We start from the raw sequence: 21,062 nt of genomic DNA on the forward strand, positions 1-21,062 counted from the left end.
TTATACAAACATGTTATCGCTGTATAATTACAAATAATTATTAAGTGGTTTTCCAAACACTACCTTATTATTTGTTTACTAAATATTAACTCTTCTCAAAGTCTAAACTCTCAACATTGCACTCCAAAGCAAAAACCATTTACCACTTATTTTGGATGCATTTTTTTTATTTTGAATTTATTAAATAATGAATTATAATTGTGAAGTTTATTAGGAAATATTGTATATATTTGACGAATATATTATATAATTAAGGGTTAAATAATATTTTGGAGTTTGAACTTAGCAATAATTTTTATATTGAGGTTTGAGCTTTTTTTATCCAAGTTAGGCTCTAGACTTGGCAATTAATTCGACAATGTTTTTCACATTGGGGTGTGAGATTTTTTTAATCTAAGTTAAGCCTTGAATTTAACAATTGTTTCCACATTGAGACTTTAACTTTTTATTATAATCTAAGTTAGCCCTTGAAAACCCTAAAGTTTAGGCCCTAATATGGGAACAATTGCTAAGTTCAGACTCTAATGTGAGAACAATTGTTAAGTTCAAGGATTAACTTGGACAAAAAAAGTTTAAGCTCCAATGTGACAATAGTTATTTAGTCCAAGCGTCAATGTAGTAACAATTGTAAAATATAAAGCATACAAAACATTCAAATTCCAATAAATAGTAATTTAACCCTATAACTAATAAATATTTTATATTTGAAATTAATCTTCATACCTATGTGAATATAAAAATGATTATGATACTAATTATCTTGGTTTGATGAATTCCTAATGGCCAGAAAATGTTTCCATGGTGAAATCAGTCCATGGAAGAGGGCACCATTACAAATGTTGAAGTCAAACAATTCAAATACCAAAACCCACAAAGAAATATGAAAATTTTAAACCTTGTATCTATTTTTATTTATTTATTTTGGAAATCATTTTGGGTTATTTGTTGAAGAATTATTGCTATGATTGCTTTTATAAAGGGATAATGATTAGGTTCTATGTTGAAGAAGAGGATTTTTTGTAAATTTAAATAGTTCTTTAGATTTTATATAAATTTTTATTTTTTAATTTTTTAGATTTTATTCAAAAAAAATATAATGAGTAAATCCGTATAAATTCTTTATTTATTGGGTCATTTTGTGTGATCAAATTAATTAATTAATCGTTACATTATTTACACGATTATTTAAAATATAAAATAAATGTGAAACATAATATTAGTTTAATAGTAAATTTAATTTTCACGTATATATATCAGATGGAACTAAATTGGAAAAAATGATCTGGAAAAAAATAAAATTAAAAAGATTAAATTCAGTAAAAATGGAGCCTTAATTTGGAAGCGAAACTTGTGGGGCTCTCTTTAAATTCTCCACAATTATCATTGATTACGTTACACGCTTTCGCCCATTTTACCTTAATTTTACTTACGAATCCTTCTTTAACAAAAATTCAATTACAACATGTTTATCATTTGGTCAACCTTCAAAATCTTGACGAGTAGAGGCTTAGATGTTCAATTACAATCATTCCCCTTTTCACAACAAGTTTCATTTCTGTCTTTCTATCAAAATCTTTTTCCGTATCCGTCTCTGCTTACATAATAATTTACGCGTATATTATATTAAAAATTAATTATTTTTTTAAAAATATTATACACGTGAATGTTATTTTTAATAAAGTTAAAGTTAGAAATAAAATATAAATTTACGGATTAAAAAAATAAAAAAAAACAATTTAATATTTCTTTTAAAATTAACAAAATAAAGATTTGGTTTTGGAGAATTTTGAAAACTCAAAATAATTTGTAATTTAAGTTTTGTGCAAAAATATTATAAAAATAGTAGGCAAACTTTTTTCATATATTCTTGTCACTAATATACTCCAACAATAACCCATCAACGAACCACATTAAAAGTAAGCAATTACATGTGAGCTGTGAGTTGTAACATGTGACATGTTCATGAATTCAATAATAACAAAAAAAATAAAAATTATTCATTTACTTATTTACTTATGCCATGTTATTGTATTTATAATTTAATTTCAATTTATTTACTTATTCAAAAATAATCTATTTTCTTAATAAGTACATTCTCGTTCTCTTTCTAAACACAACCTAAAAGTCTAATTAAAAAAAATTTAGGCATTAACCCCTAATTTTGGCGTGAAATAGAGAATTATCAAGGTCAGCCACTTGTTGAAAGATTTGAAGTTGCGCCACCCCTTTTTTTTAAGGATAATGTTTTGGGTAGTAATAAAATAATAGTTTATGGAAAATGACACACACAGCACCAAATTTGTTACTTGTCAGTTGATGTGTAAAAAATAAATTTCCAGAACTAAAATCTCCAATATAAAAGCATGGAATCAATAAAAAACAAAAAACCTTTTAACTTTACACGTCCCCTTCAGTTTCCTAAAGCAAAATCATGATCCACTTGCATATTCCAGAATCCAAAATCTCTTGCTCCCAAACATCCCCCAATAACATATATCTATATTTTTAAATTTAAATAAATAAATAAAACAAATATGGAAAATAAAATCCGCTGATTTTTATTCATGTTTGGCTCCAAAACCGTTCCATTTCATTTTCATCTCTAATATTTTTCGTGACTCATACTCACCGCCTTGCTTGCTTTCTTTCTTCTTAGCTGAACCGGGCTCTCTGTTTTTCTTTTCGTTAAAAAAAAAGCCTTCTAGCTCTTGCATACGTATTCGTATACGTATTTCGTATAGAATACACCTATCTGGAGAAACTTCCTGTTCCGGTTGGTGTTGTGGCGGTGATTGGAAGCTGAAGATATTCGTTTGGTGTTTTCGCATCGTTTTCTGAGCGAAAAAGAAAAAAAAAAAAGAAAGGGAAGAGATGGGAGGAGGAGATGAAGAAGAAATTAGAGGAAATAAGAAGATAACTGTTGGAGTTTGCGTCATGGAAAAGAAGGTGAAATGCGGAAGCGAGGTTTTTTAACCATCTTTTGTTCGCTCGAGTTTTCTACTAAATATATGAAAACTATACTTTTTTTAATGAAAACTTATTAAGAGAATGTATGATTTATTTAGTACATATTGCTCTGTTTTACTGCTTAAATTTAGAGCTTTTGAAAGTTTTCGGGTTTCTATTTGCAGGTTTTTTCTGCTCCAATGGGACAGATTCTGGACAGGCTTAAGGCTTTTGGCGAATTTGAGGTAGATCGTATATATTTTCTAAAGCCTAAATTTAAATGCATCTGCTTTATTTTTATTTTATTTTATTTTTAAAGTGAGGTAAATTTGTGGAATTTGAATTAGTTGAGGAGAAATATAACTGCTGACTTGTGCGATATATGTATTTTTAGTTTTTGTGAGGATAATCATGATTTATTGAAAAAAAAAATTTAGTGTAAATTCTCTAGTTTTTATTAAATACTATGGGGGAATTTGTTAGTCCGTGTAGGCATGGAAGTGCGCGTGTTAAATTTTATGTTGTTTTATTCCTATAGATTCCTTGTACTGCAATGTTTCTTTTCTTTTTGTTGTAGATTATATATTTTGGCGATAAAGTTATTCTTGAAGAACCAATAGAAAGGTACGTTTTCAGCAAATTGGTTGAAACACAACGACTGTGATTTACATTATGGTATTGCTGATAATATTGGTTATAATTAGTATAATCTTTGTTATTGGGACTCTTTACTTTCCCTAAATCATTTCTGTTCTGCACCTGTGTGTCTGACTTTGAGACATGATTTTAAGGGGTATGATCTCCAAACTGTGTGGATATATACTTGTATCCAAACTTCTCTAGAGTTCAAGTCCGGTAACATATATATTTTTAATTTTCTTGTGAATTTCAATAGTTTGAACGTTAATGTTGATAAAAAAGAAGGAAAATATAGAAGAGTTGTGGAGGAGGGCCAACATTTGCAAATTAAATGTCCTGTTGAAGTCAGCACAAACTGGTTGCATTTATCTTGAAAATTTTGAAGTCTTCCGTTTAGCAGTTCCATCTCCCCATTGATTAACTGTTTTGACATTTGTTATTCTTTCAAAGAGTTTGAGCGGAGCAACTATGTCACTGAACATTAGTCCCTTGTTTGACATTTTACCTTCTCTTCCCCCCCCAAAAAAAAAACTCTCTCTCGTCTTCTAGGAGGACTGTCTGAGTTTTAGGAGGGAATTAAGGTAGAGGATTAGACAGAGAGCCATGTATATTTGCATAACTGATGAATATAATTCTTGATATTATGGTTGCAATTCATGTTACTTCTCTGCCGTATTTAGGTTGAGAGGTTCTTTGTCATTAAATTGTCTAATATATGATAGTTTTGCATATTTCAGCTGGCCAATCTGTGATTGTTTGATTGCATTCTACTCCTCTGGGTACCCCCTTGAGAAAGCTGAAGCATATGCTGCTTTAAGGAAGTAAGTTCTTTTAATATAGATATTGTTTATTTTTATGCATGTATTCTATGTGCAAGTTCAAAATGAGTTATCATTCCATTTCAAATTGCAGGAAATTTTACCTAAATTTATATTTTAATATGATTACTTATTCTAATTCTTAACATGGAAAACTTGATATAATGATTTCAAAATTTTGGGATCAAACCTTCTGAGTAGACTTTATGGATATTTGAGCTGTTAATTAGGCCTCCTTATTAACAAGGAACATGCTAAATGTTGACCAAATTAAAATTGAAAAGTTAGGGAAGATTTCTAAGACAGGATACTAGGGGGAATATCTGGTAATTTGCTTTGAAAGCTTAATACAGGTCTTAAATGAGAATCTGTAATTAATGTAAGAAAAGAAATTATTTATAATAATTCTGATTGGATCTTAGATCTAAATTGCCAAGCATCAGCATGCAAAGTTTGCCTCATCAGTCCATCCATATGGAGAAGATTTAGGTCTTTGCAGCTGTAATATATTTTGGACTCTAAGGAGATTGACCATTAGAGGATGCTCAAGAGCAGCGGATAGGTGATGATTCAGTTATTTTCTCTCTAATTGAGGTAGGAAAATTAAAATTTGGGTCGTGCATGACTGCAACAGGAGCCACCTTTATATATTTAGTGGCATGTTTTCTACTAGTAAACTATCATTTAAGTCTTCAGTTAGAGTGTAGACCTGCACTAAGTTTGGCCTTCTTATATTGAAGTATAATCTAACTGGTGTCTTCATCTGATTGTTCATCTTAAATATACTCAACCAATATTTTGAAGATTGTAGAAATTTGATTTCTATTATAGTTTCTAATTAATTATTTTTGCAACTGTTTCTTCTCTATGATTCAGACCATTCCTTGTGAATGAGTTGGACCCACAACACCTTCTCCATGATCGACGGAAGGTTTATGAGGTATACATTCTAAACTTCCATCTTCACGTCAAGATTTTTGATCCATAATCAAGTTCAGAAAACCAAGACCACTTTCCACCTCAGCGAGGGACATCAGGGCAGTTACTTTTACATAGCCCTTGACCTTTGGAAGAGGAGACCTTAATAGGGGGCTTCTTCTTCTGCCCCTTCTGTAATATCTTAGCTTTGGAACCAATTGACAGTGTGGTTAAGTCTTGTACCATAGTTGGTCAAAGCTTATATTCTTTGAGGGGGAAAAAAATTGTCCTTCCAGCTCTGCTGAGAACTAATTATATATAGTTGAAATGTATAATGTTAATATAGCAATTGATTGCCTAAAACTAACCTATTTATTTTTGGATTCCAGCGACTAGAAGAATTTGGAATTCCTGTTCCTAGATATGCCCTTGTAAATAGAGAAGAACCATACCAAGACCTGGATTATTTTATTGAAGAAGAAGATTATGTTGAGGTCCATGGAAATCGTTTTTGGAAGCCATTTGTGGAGAAGCCTGTTGATGGTGAGTTTGGTCTTTATATTTCCTTTATCTTCTTGCATATATTTACTTCTTGTCAATATCCAGAGAATGGATTTAATATGTTTCTGTCATTCTTCTTGTTTCCATAAAGCTTGAACTTCCTTGCAAAGCATGTTAAAACATCTTTTCTTTTTGGTTGTGAAAAGGATAAACTAGTGGACATTTCATATATTGCTCATTTCTGCAATCAGTTGAGTTTGAAACCTAATTCATGGTGCTCAGGAGGGATTCTTGTTCTTTTGTACTTCATAATTGCATCGCACCAACTGCAGCTCTAGTTTGATTGGTTGACCCTTTTTCCAGTTTACACATAAGCTAACAACTTTATTTTGTTCTTCTTTGAAGGGGATAATCATAGTATAATGATATATTACCCAAGCTCAGCAGGTGGAGGCATGAAGAAATTGTTTAGGAAGGTCTGAATACCTACTTGAACTTATGGCTACAATTTTTCTGTAATTTTTCAGCTCTGATATGAGTTTTATAGCATCAGGGGTTATTTTGGAAAATGCTTTTTTTGCTCATTTTCTTTTCAAATGTGGCTGCCAATTTCCAAATAGCTGTCCCATGATTGATTTAATATTTAAATTGTAATATGGTATTATTTTTTTCTTTATTTTTTATTATCTTTTTTTAGGTTGGGAACAGATCAAGTGAGTTCCATCCTGAAGTTAGAAGAGTAAGGCGTGAAGGTTCTTACATATATGAGGAGTTTATGCCGACCGGAGGAACAGATGTCAAGGTTGTACATTTTGGTGAAAAGAAATTTCTAGTTAATTTATTGTTCTTTAAAATTATACTTGTATGAAACTAAATTCTTGTAAACTTTTTGCACTAAAGAAGAATGCTGTTTATGCTGAACTGTGTTTGATTGGGAGAGAGTGGAGGGAAATAGATTATCAAGGGTACCTCACATTTGCAGTTTCTTTGAATTTGATACTATTAATTCAGAACTTAATTTGGCATTGACTTTTGTATCAATAAGAAATAGCTATCCTACTTGCAAGTTGCAATCACACATTGGTTTCTTGAGTTGTTGCTGGTTTTGTTTTGTTTTGGTTTTTTTTTTTTTGAGGTTTTGTTTAAGCATTAGCCAATACTCTTGCTTCTGCTTTCCCTCTCTTTTGCAAGTTTGTCTGATTATCTTGTCAAATGAATGTAGGTCTATACGGTTGGCCCTGAATATGCTCATGCAGAGGCTAGGAAATCTCCTGTTGTTGATGGTGTTGTTATGAGAAACACTGATGGCAAAGAAGTAAGTATTTGGTAATATATTATCCAAAACATTTTCTTTATTTCTTTTCTTTGATGTATGCACATGAGTGCACATCAGAAATCCCTATATTTGTATCTTTGTCAACACTTGATTCCAAACAATCTTTATCAATTATCAGGAGATTGTACCAATTAGATTGTTATGTGAAAGAAATTAAAGTCAGGTCATTAACTTTTAAGTTGAAACTCGGTATACATAAGGCATATGCCAAAGGAGGTAAACATGTTGTGCTCTATGATGCGCATATTGCTTTAGATGTTTTAATCGTTTGAATGACTTAAACCATTGCCCATACCTTCACAGCCCTGCATGGTGGAAAATGGCCAATAAAGTACGTTGTTAAATCAATAGTTTAGCAGAAAATTATATTTAAAATGATAGTTTGCAGGATATCAAATGCAAAAGCCTCTAATTTGGTTGTACCTTACTCAAGTAATGGTTTAAATTATTTGCTTGGATTTGTGACTAATCATTTGCCATTAAATGCACGGTGAAAATTTATGGAAAGGTTAATTATAATTGATGAAATATGTAGTACTAGTTTCTAGTCACTTAGCGCTTTTGCTCCCATAATTGATTCAGTGCTATTACACTTGCACATGAAGGTTGGAAATGCATGATGTTTGAAACATATCTTTATTACCTATATGACAGGTCAGGTATCCTGTGCTGCTGACACCTAATGAGAAGCAAATGGCAAGGGATGTCTGCATTGCATTTAGGCAAGCGGTACGTTGATTGAATCTCCTTTGCAACAGATGCCTTAGTGTTTGACCATTGTGTATACATGACCACCTATGTTCTGCAAATATTACTCGAAAAGACTCACATTTGTTTTTCTTTCCACTATGCCTTTTCTTCCCTCCTCATTCTAACTTCTGATCCTTTGAAACATGAAGTTTGCTATAATTATGTTCTCATAGTAATTTCTTTTGCTTTGAGAGCGTGCCTTTTCTGAAAAGATTGATCACAAGCTCATATTAGCTTCTTGAGATGTTACTTGCACTTCTTGAGGTCTGTTTTAGGAGTTAGTCTCATAAGGCAATAAAGATTTTTGTATCATGTTGGACTTACTATCAATTTGATTTACGAAGAATGGTTTTGTTCAATTGAAGAAAATTAATGTATATCTTTTTTCGAGGTTGTCTACGTGTTGCAGCAATATTTGCACATATCTTCTCTTATAATCGAACATAGAAAGATAGGGTATATTAAGAAGTATGTGCTTTCCTTATTTTGACAGAACTGTCCATTTGATAACAATTTTGTTTTCTTGCAGGTTTGTGGGTTTGATCTTTTGCGTTCTGATGGGTGTTCTTATGTTTGTGATGTGAATGGATGGAGTTTTGTTAAAAATTCTCACAAGTAATGCTAATAAACTTCTCTTTGCTCTCGTGATTATTCATGGTGTTTTTAGCATAGGTCTTTTTCATTTGACTATACCACATATTGTCTTGAGTTGATGTGTTTATTTTCCCCTGTTCTAAACTGGTCATATTTTGTCTTGTTTAATTGTTTTGAAAAGACTTACAGGCTCTATTGTTATACAGGTATTACGATGATGCTGCTTGTGTTTTAAGGAAAATGTTCTTAGATGCAAAAGCGCCTCATCTTTCCTCAGCAATACCACCAACTTTACCATGGAAGGTAAACGAACCAGTGCAGCCTTCTGAAGGACTTACTCGTCAAGGAAGTGGAATCATTGGCACATTCGGGCAGTCTGAGGAGCTACGCTGTGTTATAGTTGTTATTCGCCAGTATGTTACTCCATTTTCCTTACTGTTTTCCCTTAGTTTGTTGGAAATCCCTGCATTTTATTCATAAACTGTTCTGAATGTGCAGTGGTGATAGAACTCCCAAGCAGAAGGTGAAATTGCAGGTTACTGAGGAAAAATTGCTAAACCTGATGCTAAAGTACAATGGGGGAAGACCCAGATCTGAGGTGATTGTTTCACTTCTTTATTGCGTACTTCTTTTCTACAAATAGATTCTGTTGCCTAAGCAACTGTTTGTTGTTTTTACCACATATTAGACAAAACTTAAGAGTGCTGTTCAATTGCAAGATTTGTTGGATGCCACAAGAATGCTTGTACCCCGTTACAGGTAGCTCTTCATTTTTTGTAAATTTTCTTATCTAGCAAAAACAATGACAACTCAAAACATCAAAAGGAATGAAAGAAAAAGTTTGTAACAGCGGATGTTATCGGACAGGAAAAAGGAATTGCAAAAAAATTAGTAGGATGGGAATTGAGATTTGTTTTAATGAGGCTATATTGTAATCACTAACTATCAATTTTATGGTTTAGTTGAATGAGAGAAGCTAAGAAGGTAACTAATGCTTGTTGGTTAGTTTAAAAGAGGAAAGATGTGATTTTGACAGCTGAGGCAAAAGGAAAAAAAAAGGTGGGGGGGAATTTGAGCTGCCTTCTGGTACTTAACAGAACTTTGAAGGCAATTTTTCTTTCTTTATTTTCTTTTAATTATTTTTTGGGGGGTGCGGAGGAAAGGTGTTTACTACCTGTAGCAATATCTGCATATGATTTTTAGTTTTCCTTTCCCTATAAAGTACTTTATCACTTGGAATTTTGAATTTATTGAAAGGTCAATAATGATTTATCTTTTGAATATTAATGTGATATAGACCAGGGCGTGGCAGTGACAGTGAAGCAGAAGATATTGAGCATGCTGAAAAGCTTCGTCAAGTTAAGGCAGTACTTGAGGAGGTTATATATCTTATCTTGAAATGACTTGCTTTTTCAGTTTACTAGTTTTGCTGCATTCATTATATCATCGCACTCGGGCAGACCTCTTTGTGTGGATGTAGAAGTTCATGATTCCTCATTCCTCCTTTATCATAAATTATCATTTCTTGATTATATAATATCCTTTTTTTAATTGTTAATATGGGCTGGCTGTCTCATACTAAATGCTTTTGATTCCAGGGAGGGCATTTTTCTGGTATTTATAGAAAGGTTCAGTTAAAGCCTCTTAAGTGGGTTAAAGTTCCAAAAAGTAATGGTGAAGGTGAAGAAGAACGGCCTGTTGAAGCACTAATGGTTCTTAAATATGGGGGTGTCCTTACACATGCTGGGAGGAAGCAGGTAATAAATATGAACCTCCCTTTCTTAATTCCTACATTTCTAGTTCAAGTACCTGTTCAATCAGCCTATAGTTTGTAAAGAGAATCACTTTTCACTTGAGAAGCCAAGCTATTCCATAAATTTAGAAAATTATTTGAATTTGAATTAAAAGTAAGGGATAGCATTGAAAAGTTAAACATGAGAAGGGTTTATTGAATTTAAAGTGGAAATTCACTTCAAGACATCTAGGGTTGGAACTTGGAAGGAAAGAAATTCATTTTGGACACAGCAATAAAAATTTAGCTAAATACCTGTTGATTCATTTGTTTGTTTTCCTTTTTCTTTTCTCTTCCGTGATTTTTGTCTCTCAATCTCATGCAGGCAGAAGAACTGGGTAGATATTTCCGAAATAACATGTATCCAGGTTACCAACAATAGACCCTTTTATCTTTGTTAGCAGTCTTCACCTTGTTTGGCAGGAATGTGCTCGTTATAGATATGTTGACATTTTTAGTAGTTGTTCAAGTTAATCTTGACTCTTAAGATTTGTTTTTATTTGTTTGGTAGATAAAATAGAGATGAATTCAGGAGTATGCAGCTTTTTCTTGATGGAATTTTATAAAATTACAGGTGAAGGTACTGGCCTGCTTCGCCTTCATAGTACATATCGTCATGATCTAAAAATTTACAGTTCTGATGAGGGCCGTGTGCAGGTATGCCTTAAGTCATAGATGAATGAGTATAGATTTTGATCTTTACCTGTTTGTGATTCATATCTGAACTAAGTTGCTATAACCTTATTGTCATTGTTGTTTGGCATTATTAATAGGTTTGTAAATTAAATCATTTAACAGATGTCTGCTGCTGCTTTCGCTAAAGGCCTGCTTGACCTTGAAGGGCAACTAACACCAATCCTGGTATGTAATGTTCCCTTAATGAGTGCATTCTTCCTTTTAACATTGAATTTGCTTGACTGAGTTGGTTATCCTTTTAGGTCTCCCTTGTTAGCAAGGACTCCTCAATGTTGGACGGACTTGACAATGCCAGCATTGAGATGGAAGAAGCCAAGGTTTGTATCTCTTCCTGCCGTTGATTTTGCAAGCTGTTTTTGCATCATACGGCTACTCATTAAACTAGAATTCTTGGCTTGGTAATTGATTTGATTTATCTATCCATTGGTGTGCTTTATGAAGTTTTGACTACAAATGGCTTGATTATTTAATTGGGCCAAGAGCAGAGCTCTGAAAATGCTTATTTATGACCTTGAATGACCTGGATATAATCGGGAGAATCAAATAAGTTAACTCATGGATCCATATGAACATTTTTGACCTTGCATCAACCTATCAATTACCTGAATAAGGGAACTCTGGATCACTTGACTAAAGAGACTCTGATATAGTGTTCAGGAACAATCTAAAATCTTAAGCTCTAGGTGCCTGCTTAATAATGGGTTTATATTTCTGTGGACATGTTATTTAGTTGTGCGGTCATTAGTTATTGCCTTCTGCAATGTTGTTCCCCATCTATTTCCATAAGTTACCACCCTACCCTTCCCACCTAGAACAGGGTATAAGGACAGATCATTCAAGGTAAAATCGTTCTTTCACATTTTTGAGTGCTGTCTTAGACTTCCTCTGGATTTTGCAGGCTAGGCTGAATGAAATTATAACATCTGGTGCAAGGAAAATTCATAGTAACGGAACATCTAAATGTCCTTGGATGACTGATGGAGCTGGATTGCCTTCTAATGCTTCTGAACTGCTTCCGAAACTGGTAATTTCATCATACCAAGTGAATATGCAACACTGTTGTCACTCCTCTCCTCCCTTTGTTACCAAGTGAATATGCAATAGAAGATTCTATTGCAAGTATTTCCAATTTTCTGTTGCCCCCTTTTCATTTCGCACCTTTTATATACCAGGTAACCCTGACTAAGAAGGTTACTGAACAAGTGAGACTACTTGCCAAGGATGAAGACGAGACTCTTACAGAGGCAAGCCCATACGATGTGATTCCTCCATATGATCAAGCAAAAGCTCTTGGTAAGACAAATATTGACATCGATCGTATTGCTGCTGGATTGCCTTGTGGTAGTGAGGGATTCCTGTTGATGTATGCTCGGTGGAGAAAACTTGAAAGAGATTTGTATAATGAACGTAAGGGGTAAGTATCTACCATCCATTCTTCCTTGTACTTCTGCATTAGGTATCTGAATATTATGCCGGTTATGTTAAATTGTCATTCATGTACATTATATGAAGAGCATTATCCATCTTTAAGCTAGCTATAAATTTCCATTTAGTGTCTTGAAACTAGATTTCTTACTTAACATGTTATTCTAGCATTATTGTTTTTACTAACATTGGACTTTCCTGCAGACGCTTTGATATAACTCAAATTCCTGATGTTTATGACTCTTGCAAGTGAGTAGCTATTTTAATTCTATAAGCATTTTCTTTTCTAGATAATAGGCACTTTATGCACAACGAATTCTATAGTTCAGAAAGTGTGTGGAAATCCTTTCTTCTTGGTTTAAGAATTTCTCTTTGCATCCTAAATTTTCTCCCAATTTAATTTTCTTATTTATTTTCATTTATCCTTTTAATTTTCTAAACAGAAATTTGAAAATTTTCTATTTGTCTCAAGGAGATTGTTGCATGATTGCATTCCAGCACTACACGTTATTGTTGAAGTGAATATCTCTTTGAATTTTAGAAAATGAACCATCTATGATGATGGTGTATAGGTAGATTGAGGAACTGGAGATTGCATCTCACCGTAGTATTGGATTTAGGGTTGAACATTTGCTTCTTTTAAGGAGATATCTGCATATTTAGCGTTTGTTTAGATTAGGAAAAATAGTGCATTGATAAAATGCATAGTATGACATCGCCATAATTTTGATGTCCATAAACCTATTATACAAATCTCCTAAAACTCAAGCAATTTGCTCTGTCTTGATTTTTAAATTTTAGAACTTTCACAATACATTAAGTTCTTGGCCTTTACAAATATAAACGCTTCGTTTCTTTCTTAACACTTTTATATGTTTGATTAACCTACTATTGCAGATATGATCTTCTGCACAATGCTCATCTTAATCTGAAAGGTCTGGATGAGCTCTTTAAAGTTGCACAGGTAAACATCTTACCACCATAGAGTTGATTTTTTACAGTGGCTATATTAGCAGTTCACCCCTATTTAATCTTAATCAGCCATACGTACTGATCTGCAGCCTCTTCATTTACTTTTATCTTCTTTTCTTCATTTGGTGACTACATCCTATTGTTTTCCAAATTTTCCTAGGCTGCTTATTGACCTTTGCATCCGTTTTTGTCCTAACTAGTCTGTGTGATCTTGTCGCAGCTTCTTGCAGATGGTGTCATTCCTAATGAATATGGCATTAATCCGAAGCAAAAACTAAAAATTGGTTCAAAGGTGATTACTTTCTGCATTTCTTATTCAATTAGAAATGTTCGGACAAAAGATCATACTTAGTATTTTTACTTAATTTATTAATGTTAGAAGGTTCTTAACGCTTCCCCCTTTAACAATGTACATTTAACCTTCATTAATGCAAATGAACTACTTGCAATTCTCCCCACCCCCCTAATTTTTATTCTGTTCCTTTAGATTGCACGCCGTTTGTTGGGTAAAGTTTTGATCGATCTGAGGAATACTCGTGAAGAAGCCCTTAATGTTGCTGAGTTAAAAAGTAACCAAGACAAGTGCTCAAAATCAACTAAGAATGGGAAGGATGATAAAGATTCTGCACCAAAGTTTTTCATCAATGGGGATGACACAAGGCGATCTAGCACCACAAGTGAAATTTCAATGGATCAAGAAGATGACGATGATAAAGAAACTAAATACCGTTTGGACCCCAAGTCGTATATAAAACCTTTAACTCATGCATTATTCCCTGTATTTTAGTTTATCATCTTATATTTGACTCTTTGTCCATTCAGGTATGCAAATGTCAGGACACCTGAGCGGCATGTGAGAACACGCCTTTACTTCACATCAGTAAGTTCAAATCACGAAAGAACTAACCATTCTCTTTTCTCGTGTTCAACCTAACTGGCAGACTTCCAAATTTGCTATATATGTACTTCCAATTATTTTTGCTAAAAATAATTTGGCTTGATTTGTCTGACAGGAATCCCATATCCATTCCCTCATGAACGTGCTTCGTTACTGTAACCTGGATGAATCTCTTCAGGGAGAAGATAGTCTTATTTGCCAGACTGCCTTGAAACGTTTGTATAAAACCAAGGAGCTTGACTACATGAGTTACATTGTGATAAGGATGTTTGAGAACACAGAGGTAGGTGCCTTACTTTATTATAGGTCTTTCTCAGAGAGAGATGGTCAAGTCATTAAGCTAAATGCTGCCATATCCAGCCATTGGTAAACAAGTGGCATTCCTAACAAGTCGACCTTTATATAAATTGATTTCTCATACTATGTGTATGTATGTATGGAATTGAAATTACAGGTAGCGTTAGAAGACCCAAAAAGGTTCCGCATCGAGTTGACATTTAGCCGAGGTGCAGATTTATCCCCATTGGAGGTAATACTGTCGAATATACAAAGAGAAACTCTAATGGAAGAAACGATCAAAATCTGAAGTTAATTCCAATATTTTTTCAATTTTATATAGATATGAACCATTTTTATACTTCTTGTTGGCTGCATGAAACTACACTAATGCAATGTGCGTTGACAGATGAATGACAGCAAGGCTGCTTCACTTCACCAAGAGCATACATTGCCGATAATGGGTCCAGAAAGACTGCAAGAACTGGGATCCTATCTGACATTAGAGAAAATGGAAAAGATGATTCGTCCGTTTGCAATGCCGGCGGAAGACTTCCCTCCTCCAGCAACTCCTGCCGGATTTTCGGGTTACTTTTCCAAAAGTGCGGGGGTGCTTGAGCGTCTGGTAAATCTTTGGCCTTTCCATAAGAATGCTGCTCATACCAATGGAAAATAACAAATTCGTTCTTCATTTTCCCTTTTACTTTTTGTTGTGCTAATGATGCATCTCACTTTTTTGTTTTTACTTCTGTTCAATATAACAACCAAGAAATGTTTGACTAAATCAGTTTTCTCCTGACGACTTTCAACAACTGAGTTTTGTTGGAAGATTTAAAATTGTATAAAATTTCCCTCTAGTTAAAGCAATTTTGAAAAGAAAATTGGGAGGTTTGGTTTATAGAGTAGGTGGCTGGGTTTGCAAGTTATTCGGTTTAATTTAGAAAAAAAATGATTGAATTTTTTGAGGTCCAGTAATTTGATTATGGAGAAAGTTGTATATAAATATCTTAGTATTCCGCTCTTGAGTTAGGGATGACATTTTTGGGATAATATTTGGACGTTAAAATGATTATCTGTTAATGGATTTGCAGCAGATACATATATTTATTATCCGAATCCATAATTTTAATACCCTTTTGAATTTATTAGTTACAAAATATTTAAATTTTGTTTTCAATAAGGTTTGAATTAAAGACTTAGATAAAATCATATTTTAATCATCAATACTTATTTTAATTTGCACAAATTCACATATAATGTATAAAAATATTTTATAAAATAATATTCAAAATAAGATAATTATTTTAAATATCTTTACATTTTTTTATCAGAGAAATACATTTTTTAACATCTTTTCTTAAATCATATAATTTTTTATCTATAAGTATAATTAAATCATTGGAATTTTTAAATTTGTCATTATCAGGGAAAATATTTGGTATATTTAGAGTGAAGTTTTTAAATTTCATAAAAAGGGTTGTGTCGAATATTAAAAAATAGAAACATGATAATTTTTTAATGATGTTTATAGAATAAAAAAAAATACTGTCAGTGTAACAAATATTAAATTTTATTTTTATACAATTAAAATAAATATTATAATATGAATTTATTTTGAAATATTATAAACAACCTAATCAACTGTTAAATTTTACCGTGCTTTTGTTTTAGCATCCAGCCATAAATTTTTTATTTTAATTACTAAACTATTAGAATTTGGCTTTTTAGTTGCTGTTTCGTTAAGTTTGAAATGGTTGGATGATACACAGAGTTAATTTTCTGATACATAACTTGAGTAGCCAATTAGCTATGTTTTTTTTAATCCGTTAATTATAAAAGATTTTCAATTTAATTATTAAAGTTTTCAAAATATTAGTCACCACGCAGATAACAAGTTTGATGTGGTTATTTTTTATTAGCCTAATAACTAGTTTTATCCTTCAATATTTATAAATTTTATTAATTTAATTCTAATTCTAAAAAAAATTAATAAATTTAACCCTAAACTTTTTTACTAGTATGTGGCGTTAGAATGTTTTTTAAATAATTTTTTTATAAAAAAATTTCTCTAACTTATAATCTTTTTAGAGCTGAAAATTAAAAACTTTTGAGTTTTTCAATGTCGAAAAAGTAATATTTAACGTTAAAAAGAAATTTCACTACAAACTTATCATCTTTTTGGTAGAGAAAATTAGAACCTTCGAGTTTTCCTGCACTAAATAACACCCCCAAAAGCATAAAAGAATAAGCAGAGAAAAAAGAAACGTTAATAACTAGAATTAAATTGATAAATTTTATAGATGTTACAGGTTAAATTTATTAGATTTTCTAGAATAAGAATTAAATGTAAAAAAAGTATAAATATTGAAGTACTAAATTTGCTATTATACTAAAAAAAAATTAAATAATAAATCTGGGAGGCAAATTTGAAAAGAAACTTGGGAGGTTCGGTTTATAGAGTCGGCGGTTTTATTTGGTTTAATATAGAAAAAAAATGGTTCAATTATTTGTGTATGAAGCAAGTTGTATTTAAATATTTCATTAGTTTCTTCGAATTAGGAGTAACTGTGAATTCAGACAAGAATTAAAAATTAAAAATAATTATTTATTACAGATTTGGGGTGAATAGAGATAGATGTCCTCAAATATGTTCATTATCCCAATTCGTAATTTTAATTGTATTTTGAATATATAGATTACAAAATGCTTTCAACAAAGTTTGAATCAAGCTAATACATTTTTAAACTTTAATTATAATTTTCACAAATAATATATAAAGAATTGTAATAAAAATATTTTCAAAAATAATAATCAAATTAAAACAATTATTTTCAATATCTTCAAATTTTTATAAGAAAATATATTTTTTAACATCTTAAATCATATTATCATTTTTATCCCTAAATTTAACTAAATCATTTGAAGTTTGAAATTTCTTATTATTATTTTTAGGGAAAATACTTGGTACAATATGGGTGAGGTTTTTAAATTTCATGAGTAGGGTGAGTCAGGGGTTGACATGTTTTATAAAACTATAGTAAAAAATTTAAAAAATAAATTTTTGAAAAAAAAAGACACAAGGTTATTTTAATTACTAAATTGTCTGAAATGGGTGGATGATGTGCACTTCCCATTCTCATATAAACAAATTAATAATCACTCGACTATGTTTCACTTTAGTCAATGATTCGATTTAGTTAATAAAATTTTAAAATTAGATTTTTAGTACCATGTCGATAACCAAAGTTTGACGTGGTTTTTTTTTTTTTATTATTATTAGCCTAATAATTAAATTTGCCCTTCAGTATTTATATGTTCTATAAATTTAGTTATAATTCTAAAAAATCAATAAATTTAATCCTAAATTTTTTTATAGGTGTTAAAAGTAACATGTTTTGGTTTCATTCTTAATGAGTTTTTGGGTGATTATTCGATATTAGTGGTGAATTTTATGCTCATAATCCTTTAAATTCACGTTTTTATACTTAAGATAGAATTTGAGAGCAAAACAAGCGAAAATCGGAAAATCAGAGCTAGTTATAGGAGCCACACAGGCTGGATCATTCCACATGGCCTGGACATACGCCCGTGTAAGCCACACAGCTATGTGGCAGGCCATGTCGATTTCACGAATTGCACTCTGAATAGCTGAAAAACATGATTTTTAAGGTTTTTCGGGTATTCTGAAACCTATATATGACAAAAATAAGAAGATAAGAACGAGCTGTCATAGAATAGTCAAGAAAACAACTCGAAAAACACCATTAAAACAAGTTCTGAAGCAGATTTCCATCAAGATTGAGGATTCCCTTTTGATTTATTTGGGAATTATTATGAGTTTCTTTGTTTCTTGTGGTTATACTGTATTTTAGATTTTTTATTTACTAGCATGAAATAATTTTCTAAATACCTAGGGGAGATGAACCCTATGATGGAATCTGTCGTTTGGTTTTTATTTTACGCAATAAAGACTTAATTTTTTGTTCTTAATTACATGTGCTTAAATCGTGGTCTAATATTTTTAGACTATTAATCCATGTTTGATGTGCTTAAATCAGAGGAGGAATAAACTTTGTTTAAGAGTAAATCTAACATAATTGAGTGGAGTTACATGCAATCCTAGAAATATGACAACATAAATTTATAAGATTAGAGTTAAATCTAATAGGAAAATCCATAGATTGAATTAATGTGATAATAGGGGTTTTAATTAGAAAGAAATTTTAATTAATCAACCTAGGGTCAGTTACACTTATTCTTTAACAGAGATATTAACATAATTTAGTTTGATAGTGACAGATGAAGTCTAAGTGAATTCTTTCCTATGTATTGTTTTGCTTCTTGGTTGTTAATTATTTATTTTCGTGATTTGTTCTTTGCCGTGTTCATTAGTTAATTAAATTAGTTAATTTTAGTTTTAATTGGTCACTTGAATTTATCAGTTAAATAATAGAAAGACTAGTACTTTTAGTCTTCGTGGGAATGATATATTTGCTTACTGTAGCTATACTATTAATTGATAGATGCACTTGTCTTAGTCAGATTTTTAATTGGTTTCGTGGACATCATTTTTTTACTAGTATTTGACGCTAGAAAGTTTTTTAAATAACTTTTTTATAAAAAGGCTATTTTCAACTTATGATCTTTTTGGCGTTGAAGTTTTACAATGTCAGAGAAGCATTGTTTAATCTAAAACTCATCTTTTTGGCACATGAAACTAGATATTGTGTTAAAAAATACAAATATAATCAGAACATATAAAAGTTTGTTAAAAAAAAAAAACTCATGTTGATTTTATACACTTGATTTTTTTTTTAAAATTTTAAAATGGTCCAAGTTTAAAGTTAAAAAAGAAGAAGAAGAGTAATTATAGGGATTGGAAATCCAATCTTGATCTTATATATAACCCAAGTTGGTTTCGTTTGGTACAATTTTTATATAAAATATTAAAAATTAAAAGATGTGAGGAATTACAAATTGGTGAAAAGGAATCTCAATCTTTATATATTAAATCCCCCTGCGAAGCAATAAGATTGTGACAAAATCTTCCAAGTTTTGAGGCCTAAGAGGGTAGATTTTGTCAAGGAGTTGCTGTTAGTGCCTTAACACTACACATTTCAATATACATAAAAACAACAATAATTCAAATCAAGTCCCTATCATTTAAATTGTCGTATCCACTTTGTGGATATTGACTATGACAATACCTCCATTTTGCTAATAAGAATATTATTCACTATGAATCACTTTGATTTTATAATATTAGTTAGGTATAGGTTATATTTTTTAAGGATGGTCCCTGCTTTTATCAATTTCTTTTAATTTTGGTCCATAATAAATATTTTTCATCGTCGGTTTAAAAATTAGGTATAATAATTTAGCACTCAATCTCTATAAAATTTGTCAATTTGGCTCTACTCCACTCCCTCGTGATTTATTTTTTTTTATTTTTTATTTAAATATTTGAATTTGACATGCTTTTTTCTTTTTGGTGATAGACAAGAAACAATAATTTCATCAAATTAAATTGAACAAAAACAACCCTAACTTTGTCTTGTTGCAGAAGCCCCAAAACTACATTTGGTGCATCATAAAAAACTTACAGGCTTAACCTCTATCCTAAACTCAATTTAACTAAATGGTCAGCAACTAGATTGTCTTCTCTAATAACATACCTAATTCACTTCTATCATTTAACTCTCATAATCCGTTGAATCCTCCTAAGCACTGTGGTTCCTGAGCCCACCATCACATTGTCTTGTAAAACTCTGACATGTTTGAATTTGAAATTGAATTTGACAGTGATTCCTAAGCACTGTGATTCAAATATTTGAATTTGACATGTTTTTAATCCTATATTAAAAACTAAAAATCAGTAACTATGAGATGTGCTGTGGTGGTTGTTCACTTTATCCTTTAACCATGAGATTTGGGGTTCAATCCTCACCCATGATTAGTTGTTTACCTCTTTGTAAAGCACCATGATAATGAACTCCTAAAACGTGAATTTGTTGATGTTATTGTGTATATGTTACATTCTTTTCTTTTTTGCTATTAAATTCATTTATTAATTTCAAAAAATCAAAATTATAAAAAATTCTTAGTTTATAATATGATATTGAGAAAGACTAATTTAAATATTTCATGAGAAATAATGAAGTTATATATATTTATTTAGTACTCGAGTCATTTAAAAAACAATAGCTAATTTTTATAACAACAGTCGGTTTAATAAATAATTTGGTATTTAAGTTTCACACATTCTTCTAATGTGATATTTGTGTTATTTTTTTTATTTAATTTGATACTTATATTTGATAAAAGTTATATATTTTGGTACTAAAAAGTAACGATGTTAATTTTTTGTGTTTAATTCGAGTTTGAGGATTGATTTAATGAAAGTTAGTTACTACTATTACTAGGTTTGAATTTTTCATGATTTTGCTAATACAATAAATTTAGGGCTGAATTATAGAAATATGTTGAAAAAAAATTGAGAAA

The 21,062-nt window shown here is 31.2% G+C and overlaps 1 protein-coding gene across 2 annotated transcripts; it reads left to right on the forward strand.

Annotated features, from left to right (window-relative positions):
- The first annotated feature begins 2,560 nt into the window (after positions 1 to 2,560).
- Positions 2,561 to 15,428, forward strand: LOC107888634 (inositol hexakisphosphate and diphosphoinositol-pentakisphosphate kinase VIP2). Of its 2 annotated transcripts, none has more exons than XM_041077470.1 (30): positions 2,561 to 2,946; positions 3,132 to 3,191; positions 3,524 to 3,570; positions 4,323 to 4,406; positions 5,280 to 5,343; positions 5,711 to 5,864; positions 6,228 to 6,298; positions 6,520 to 6,624; positions 7,045 to 7,137; positions 7,813 to 7,887; positions 8,438 to 8,523; positions 8,709 to 8,915; positions 9,001 to 9,100; positions 9,191 to 9,261; positions 9,800 to 9,881; positions 10,101 to 10,259; positions 10,620 to 10,662; positions 10,869 to 10,951; positions 11,093 to 11,155; positions 11,233 to 11,307; positions 11,889 to 12,014; positions 12,163 to 12,404; positions 12,620 to 12,664; positions 13,313 to 13,379; positions 13,608 to 13,679; positions 13,875 to 14,128; positions 14,210 to 14,267; positions 14,401 to 14,568; positions 14,740 to 14,814; positions 14,971 to 15,428. In XM_041077470.1, the coding sequence occupies exons 1-30, from the start codon at positions 2,872 to 2,874 to the stop codon at positions 15,235 to 15,237; spliced, it is 3,171 nt and encodes a 1,056-aa protein (XP_040933404.1). In that variant the 5' UTR covers positions 2,561 to 2,871; the 3' UTR covers positions 15,238 to 15,428. The 2 variants fall into 2 exon arrangements, with proteins under 2 accessions (XP_040933404.1, XP_040933403.1); XM_041077469.1 differs by having other exon boundaries at positions 2,579 to 2,964.
- Positions 15,429 to 21,062: the final 5,634 nt, after the last annotated feature.

This window comes from Gossypium hirsutum, chromosome A09 (assembly GCF_007990345.1).
Source record: "Gossypium hirsutum isolate 1008001.06 chromosome A09, Gossypium_hirsutum_v2.1, whole genome shotgun sequence".
NCBI classification, from domain to species: Eukaryota; Viridiplantae; Streptophyta; class Magnoliopsida; order Malvales; family Malvaceae; genus Gossypium; species Gossypium hirsutum.

What these genes read in the sequence shown, in the direction of transcription:
- LOC107888634 (XM_041077469.1), top strand. Translation starts at nt 2,872, where the DNA reads ATGGGAGGAGGAGATGAAGAAGAAATTAGAGGAAATAAGAAGATAACT. An exon ending in GGATGTTTGAGAACACAGAG is followed by an intron (nt 14,569 to 14,739) that starts GTAGGTGCCTTA and finishes TTGAAATTACAG; the next exon opens with GTAGCGTTAGAAGACCCAAA. An exon ending in CAGATTTATCCCCATTGGAG is followed by an intron (nt 14,815 to 14,970) that starts GTAATACTGTCG and finishes GTGCGTTGACAG; the next exon opens with ATGAATGACAGCAAGGCTGC.